Source organism: Conger conger, chromosome 9 (genome assembly GCF_963514075.1).
Source record: "Conger conger chromosome 9, fConCon1.1, whole genome shotgun sequence".
NCBI classification, from domain to species: Eukaryota; Metazoa; Chordata; class Actinopteri; order Anguilliformes; family Congridae; genus Conger; species Conger conger.
In genome coordinates this window covers 4,436,466-4,444,263 of record NC_083768.1, presented here as the reverse complement: position 1 = coordinate 4,444,263, position 7,798 = coordinate 4,436,466, and the positions used below count along the sequence as shown (strand labels likewise).

The window sequence follows — 7,798 nt, the reverse complement described above, 5'->3', positions numbered from 1 at the left end:
TAATTGTGTAAAAGTTAACTAAGCAAGGTCCCCGTGTCTCATTGTATTGCTCGCCCCAACTCTGAACATGCAGCAGACTCGTTTGACAGGTCAGCCTGCCTGCTGAGAAAATTGTCCTAGTTCTGAACAGATTGCCGACTTTCTGATGTCTACTGCCTTAGAGAAGTGAAAGAGTCAGTGTACCGAATGCAGATAAATTTCACTTCACAAAATCACAAAAGGAATGTTTTAGGTTTTGACCATACATGTCCTATTTTTGGTTCTTTGTTTTAAACAGACAGTGGAGTTGCAAAACCTTTCCTTCAAGCAAGGAATGGAACTGCGAGTCACCGGTGTCCCTCAACCCAATCCGGTTAGGTGAGTCACTGCTGCCTCTGACTCTACGAGACCTCTTGATGCTGCTGCTTAATCTCTTGAGGTCTTCATCCATGGTCATCCATCATCCATCCCTTGTGTGTCTCTCTTTCCCTCCCAGTTTCGCCATCAAAGTGGGTGAATCTGAGTACAACATTGCGCTCCACATCAACCCTCGCTTTCAAGGCTCTGGCCCAGGTGTAATCGTCCTGAACGCCATGAAGGATGGGTCCTGGGGTACTGAAGTGAGAGATGAAAGAAACTTTCCTTTCCGGCAGGGCGAGGAGTTTGAGGTGAGGCCTCAGACAGGGAGACTTCCAGTCCTCTGTACTTGTGTTCCATGGATCAGCCTGTAACTTGGCACCACTTGTGAGACAGTTCACCAAGGAATCTTTAGCCACCATTCCTTCATAGTCCTGTATGTAAGAGAAATTGACCCTTTCGGTGGCGATCAGAAATGCTGTATGTAAGAGAAATTGACCCTTTGGGGGGGGACCCTTCAGTGTGAAGTACATTTCATCATTATATCATTTGGCTTGTTATTTCATTGTTTTTCACTGCAGTCATAGTGTGTTAAACGTGAACTTGACAGTGTTGACCTTCTTCTTTGGGAAGATAACTCTGCACTCCTGACGTTCTCTCCTTCCCCCTTCCAGGTGTCCATCACCTTTGCCAATGACAAGTTTTACATTAGCCTGCACAACGGCCACATGCTGGAGTTTCCCAACCGCCTGAAACAGCCCCAGTACAGTAAAATCTGAGTGTAAGTGATGGACAAATTATTTTATTTCATATTATATATAATATTTTATATTCTGTTTATGGTTTGACCATTTTTTTTGTCCTCCTCTGTTTTAAACAGCATGTTGAGGTGAAAAACATACCCCTTACTGCAGCAAAGCGACTGACTATCAACGGTGTCCCCAATGATAGGTGAGTCACAGCTGCCTCTGACTCTATGAGACCTCTTTATGCTGCTGCTAAATCTCTTGATGTCTTCATCCATGGTCATCCATCATCCATCCATTGTGTGTCTCTCTTTCTCTCCCCGTTTCACCATCAATGTGGGCAAAGCCAAAAACACCATTGGACTGAAATATGAAGTGCACTTCGGCAAGGGCACTGAACAATCTCTCATCATCATGAGTTGCATAAGGGATGACGTAGTCATCAGTAAGCAAACGGAGACTTTATTCCCTTTCGAAAAGACCATGCCATTTGAGGTGAGTCCTAGGACAGGGAGACACTGAGTTGGAGGTGAGTCCTAGGACAGGGAGACACTGAGTTGGAGGTGAGTCCTAGGACAGGGAGACACTGAGTTGGAGGTGAGTCCTAGGACAGGGAGACACTGAGTTGGAGGTGAGTCCTAGGACAGGGAGACACTGAGTTGGAGGTGAATCCTAGGACAGGGAGACACTGAGTTGGATGTGCTGAAAGGACACTTGCTCCAGTCCTCTGTACCTGTGCTCCATGTGTCAGCCTATAACTTGGTATCTGTGTCATGGGGGGGCATGGGGGGGTAATGCCTCCACAAATGCCCTACAAGCATAGATTGCAATCATAATTTCTCCAATTTAAATATTGATCGAATAAATAAATCAGCGATAAATAATTACATTATTATACATTTCATCCTATGTTATGCTCTTTATTGTTGGATAACTTATCTCTCCTGCCTTCTCACCCCAGCTCCCTACCTTATCAATGTCACCTACAGTAATACCCATGATCTCTGCTTCTCTCTTCCAGATGGCCATTTCCTTCAACAGTGACAACTTCCAAATTAAAATAAGTTCCAAGTACACGCACTTCGGGAATAGCCTGAATGAGAAATATTATGGCTACATATGGTTTGATGGACAAGTGTCAATCGAAGGCATAAGTATCATCTGAAGACCCACCAGGAGGACCAGACGTCCCCCTTCTTGCTCCTGATTGGCTGCTCTGCTTCTGCTTCCTGGTGCCTTCCTACAGCTGTGCTATGAGTGCACTTTGTCCCTCCCAGAGATCAATGCCTTTAATCTTGTGCTTCTCTGCGACATTTAGACCCTCTGGTGTCTGCATATGATAATCAATCCAGCTTCAATAATAAATCTCTATCATGAGTAAATCTGTGTGTGGCTGTTCATTGGGGGGAGAGGGGTCCAGTTCTTTCTCCAGATCTTATGACTATAAGGGTCACAATTTCACTCTTCAGTCACTACTTAAATTTCACAGGATTTTCTAGGCTCGTGAGTGATATTTCTCATGAATGATTAATACCAATTAAATTCCAGACTTTATGTTTTTCATCACACATTAATTTTAACTGCCAATTAAACCATTTTGGTTGTTCTTCTATCTCTCCAATTCAGTTAAATTCAAAATGCTGTGTGTGTTTGTGTGAATCCCCAACATGTTAGTTTGGGCAAAATGTGTGTGTATTTTTCTGCGTTGTGTTTCTGCAGTCACAACTACAGCTATATTGTCAAAGTAACACATACAATATACTATATATAGAAACACACAGAAAAATGTAACACACTGTAGGTTGCATTTTTTCATATTATATGAATGATTGTTGTCAAAAATGAAATCTGAATAAATGTAACAATAAAAGCACAAAACACGCTTCACGGTTCCACTTGCATTTCCGCACACAATGTGAACAGCTGAGACCACGCCTAGTAAAAAACTGACATCCAAAAACTTTGATGAATCCCACATTATTTGTGTAAATGCATTTCTGAAGGATTTGGGGTCAATTTCGCTCAGCTCACGTTTGATAAATGAAGCCCATTGTGTGTGTAGTGTACACTCTTATAGTGTCATTATATTTTACCTATACTGTCCCTCAAGTTTGGTGGTTTGATCACCAGTGCAGCCACAATAAGATCCGCACAACTATTGGGCCCTTAACCCTGCATTGCTCCAGGGGAGGAATAATCAACTGTAAGTCACTTTGGATAAAAGCGTCAGCCAAATGACATGCAATTTGTTTCTTCAATTACTGGACTGGGTTTCTGCTGTAAACCCAGCGTTCCACCAATGTTAAGTCAGGGGGCTGTTTTTAAAAACCTTATGATATAGAAAGTATAAATTGTATCCCTTAAAAAAGAGGAAGCGACCAAATAGGTCCGTTTACTTTTATCAACTGGAGGAGGAGTTATGTCCATAATAAGAATAAGCACCTGCAATAAATAAAAATACTGTTATTTTTCTACAATAATAATGACAAGTTGAAGGCAAAAACAAAAGCTAAGAAAGTAACTGATTTTCATACATTAATTCATATTTTATTGTAAAAAATGTATCCGGTGAATTAGGCATAAGAACACAGTGAACAATACATTCAGTGAATTTATTGTGTTGTGCTTTTCCTCTGATACTGACACACGAGTAGCATCGGCCTAAGCTTTAGTTATGTAAACATCCCAACTATCATTAGTTGATTTGTTGACTTGTTGATTTGATTCTATGACCGTCCATGTTGGTCCATGGTTCTGACTTGATTAATATAAATGTTCTAAAGTATTACAAACAATGTAGCCTGTGTCCCACTAACCAAAGTAACTCATGAGCCAAATAAAATCCAAAGTATTGTCTTTAAAATATCTGTCAAATAGTGTGTATGTGTATGAGGTTTTATATCTGTCCAAATGACAAGGATGTGCTTTACTAAAAAAACAATGGTCTTTTATTCCAGCTGATGAATAATTATATTCTGTAGTTGGGGGTCTGATTGAGGGTGGATAGGCCTATTCAATCCAACTCAACAAGTGGCACAGAATGTCATTCTATGTCATTCTACATAAAAGTTTGGTGAATTCTATCAGTTGCATTGCTGTAACTTCCTATTTGATACACTTGAATGGAAGAGCATAAGGTTTCAAACCAGCTGCTCTCAAACACAGGCATTCCCCTCCTGTCTCAGTAGGGGGCGCCATATCTCTACCAGAGGACGAGGGCATTAGGATAATCAGCAATGTGTGCAATGCTTTTTGATATACTGTAATCATTACATTGTGAAGAGCAGTATTAAACATCATGTCAAATAATTATTATGACTATAACACAGCTGATGCATACGCTTTTGACTGGTACTCACTTGTGCGATTGAAAAAGAAATCCTCACCTTTACGCACCTCTCCTGGAACGTTAACGCATTTTGCTTGCAATGTAGTATGCTGCTCTTTCTATTCCCTTTTGGCGTCTGGGCACTAGTGCTGGGCTCGAACGAATGAACAAATCTTTTTCAACCAATTTTTCAAATGAACGAACTGAGTCTTGTCTCTTCCGTCAGAGCCGTTCGTTTGGCCCTCTGAGCGCCGTTTTAAGTCTCTACTGTAAATCCATGACATTGTTGCGAGCAAAGATCGTATTGTGAGCAGCCACCGAGGACGTGCTCGTATCCATCAGTGCACGAGCCGTTTCAGTTGTATGATGATATATTTCAATTGTGATTTTCATTCTTAGAATCAGTGAGCAATACTTTTCTTTTTAAAAGCAGTCATTGTGCGTTACATTAAGCGACCAGGGTTACATTTACATTTACATTTTTGTCATTTGGCAGACGCTTTTAATCCAAAGTGATTTACAAGTGCATAGGTTCTACCATAAGTCAAAGCATCACATCCAGAACTAGGAAAATACACAGAATGCTGTTCTAAACATAGTCGTCATCATAAGTGCAAATTTCTTTTTTTTTTTTTTTTTGGGGGGGCGGGGGGGGGGTTAGACAAGGATAGGGATATCAGAAAGGGGGGGCAGGGGAAATCAGGAGGGAGGACTAAGGTAGAGTTTGAAAAGGTGGGTTTTGAGTCTGCGTCGAAATAGGGGGAGGGATTCTGCTGTTCTGACAGTGGTAGGCAGGTCATTCCACCACTGAGGAACCAGAACGGAAAACAGGCGTGAACGTGCAGCTCGACCGCCAGGTGCACGTAGAGAGGGAACTCGGGCTACGACTAATTACAAGGCTAGTGCGTGGTTACAAGTGGTAATTCACAGATATTTCATTTTCATCTCCGTTTTTAAGATCGGAAAAATCAGCCTATAGGCTAGTTACATAAGTGCCACGAACACTTAGTTCTTGAGGACACACGGACACACGGACTACCCATTATTTGAAAAAAATGTGACACATACTATGGCAAGTTAGTTTAGTTACTGTGTGACTAAATGCAGAAGTTCACACATCTGCAGTGAAGCTCAAATGCATTGAAATATAAACATGGTAGAAAATCGTGGCAAAATCATGTTTGACTTGATGTTATCCATGCTGTTTCTGTAAGGACAGCACAGTACATATATTCAAACCCAGGACCTCCTTGCTGTCAGGCGGCAGTCCCCCGCCCCCCTTTCTGATATCCCTATCCCTCTTGTCTAGATATGTTTAGAACAGCACTTCATGTGTATTTTCCTAGTTATGGATGTGATGCTTTGACTTGTGGAAGAACCTATGCACTTGTAAATCGCTTTGCGTCTGCAAAATGAAAAAAAATGTAAATGTAATGCTACCCACTGCACCATCCGTGCCGCCTGACACAGAAACAGTGGGGTTTAAATACACAGGTAACAAGAGGGGAATACAATCAGGTGTGCAATACAATCAGGAAGTGGGACACAGGTGAAACGAATGACAGTGAATGAATGAACTGACAGACAGAGTAAGCACAGAGGATAACAAGAAACTAAAATGTTAAGGTCTTAGACAAAACGGATAACAGAAAATATAGCTTATGATACCACTTTTGGTTGTTCTCTCTATCTTTCTCAATTCAGTTCAATTCAAAATGCTGTGTGTGTGTGTGTGTGTGAAGCCCTAACATGTTTGTTTGGGTAAGATGTTTGTCTGTTTGTACTGCTAGGATGCAGAAATCTTTATTTTCCCCTTATCCACATCAGGTGTTATTGAAAATAGCATTTTTGGCTAAATTTGAGGTAGAATTAAATTTGGGACATTTTATCACAAAGCTTCATTTGTGCTTTCTTTACATTGTTGAACTGCTTTCTTTACATTGTTGTACATTGTTCTGTCTTCTGGCAGCCATGATTCTTTGTGCCTGCTGGTCTCGTCAAGGTGGTTCTGGGCTTTTGGTTGGACTGTGGTCAGTTCGCTACAGTGTACTGTCTTTAGGGCTGTTGGGGCCATATCCACCAGAGGGTAGCAGAACCCACTTTATTATGCACTTGTGAACAGTTTTTTTCTGAGAATTTGCTAATTAAAGTCTCCCCATGCTCTACTCTGTGAAATCACACACAGCACTGACCTGTAGAATATCACACACAGCCCTGACCTGTAGAATATCTTCCTCTTCCTCTTCCTCTTCCTGCCTACATGTTTGCAAAGTTCTCACAAAAGAGGTGACCTTACCTGAGGTCTATTTGCAAATTTGGATTTTTTTTACTGGGGTGGCCAAGGGGGGTCCAAGAGTTGTCTGGGGGTGGCCACCATATTTCCTGGCTTCGTGCGTATGAAACATTTTTTGCAGTCATTAATGTTAATGGAGGCAGTAAGAGCGAGGCAGAGGAAGAGGAAGAGGTAGAGGAAGAGATAGAGAGGAGAAGGAGGAGGCCGAAGACAAGAACAGAAAAGGGAACCAGCCAATAGACGGAGACATATTTCCGATGATATTAGGGCCACTATTGGCACTGAATAGATACATTCAGAGAAAGCATTTTGTGCTTGAGGCAGGTGCCATTTTGGGCGGCCATATTTTCCCCTAGCCAGGGATGACACTGCTTGTGATGTGGCCAGAACCTAGCAGAAAGCAGGATCTGTAAACCATCCACCCCATCCCTTACAATCCCTTACAGTCCCTTACAGTCACTTACAATCCCTTACAATATTATGTCATTATTTTGTTTCTGTGAGTTTACAGTAACATATTGTAATGATTACTGTACTGTACTTCTACTTTTCTTTCGGTGTTTTTTTGTTGTTGTAAAAATCCGCAATAGCAAAAAATACATAGTATATTTTTGTCTCTGAAGCCTTTCTATTTATGTGTTCATTGAAATGTGAGTAGATGTACTGTCCTGGAACAATCTTTGACAGAAGCCTGTATGAAATTTTTTTAAAGGTATACAAAGTACTAAAGACAGCAGTGTTTTGTGTGAGGTACATCAGTGTGTTGCTGTTGCTTTGAAAGAGTAATTAAAATGGTGCATGCGTGTATAATTCTGTTGCAAAAGTGCCATTTTGAAAAAGGATTGTTATGTTTTGATTTCAAAGTTTCATTTTGCCGTAGAAGTGAGATTTCCAAGTGTTGTGTCTTATTTGGCTTGTGTGGGTTTTGACACAATGAGTCAAATTCCGCAACAAGTGTAAAAGCAATTGAAAAAAACTGTAAAAGGACACGCTTCTGATTGGGTGAAATGTAAAATTTCCATGTCACTGACATTCTGGTAGAGAGATATCCCAACCAATCTCAAATCCTCCGGTCACGGGAAGAATAAGAGATTG

At 41.1% G+C, this 7,798-nt stretch overlaps 1 protein-coding gene across 1 annotated transcript; it reads left to right on the top strand.

Moving 5' to 3' along the window:
• The first annotated feature begins 313 nt into the window (after positions 1 to 313).
• LOC133136717 (beta-galactoside-binding lectin-like) lies at positions 314 to 1,115 on the top strand. The gene is made up of 3 exons (XM_061254379.1): positions 314 to 357; positions 476 to 647; positions 1,011 to 1,115. Exons 1-3 carry the CDS (start codon positions 314 to 316, stop codon positions 1,113 to 1,115), a joined length of 321 nt encoding a protein of 106 aa, XP_061110363.1.
• The last annotated feature ends 6,683 nt before the right edge of the window (positions 1,116 to 7,798 follow it).

Bases quoted from the DNA above. Each gene is read 5' to 3' on its own strand.
- LOC133136717 (XM_061254379.1), top strand. From the start codon at position 314: ATGGAACTGCGAGTCACCGGTGTCCCTCAACCCAATCCGGTTAG. The intron at 358-475 runs GTGAGTCACTGC...TTTCCCTCCCAG, and splicing joins CCTCAACCCAATCCGGTTAG to TTTCGCCATCAAAGTGGGTG. The intron at 648-1,010 runs GTGAGGCCTCAG...TCCCCCTTCCAG, and splicing joins GGCAGGGCGAGGAGTTTGAG to GTGTCCATCACCTTTGCCAA.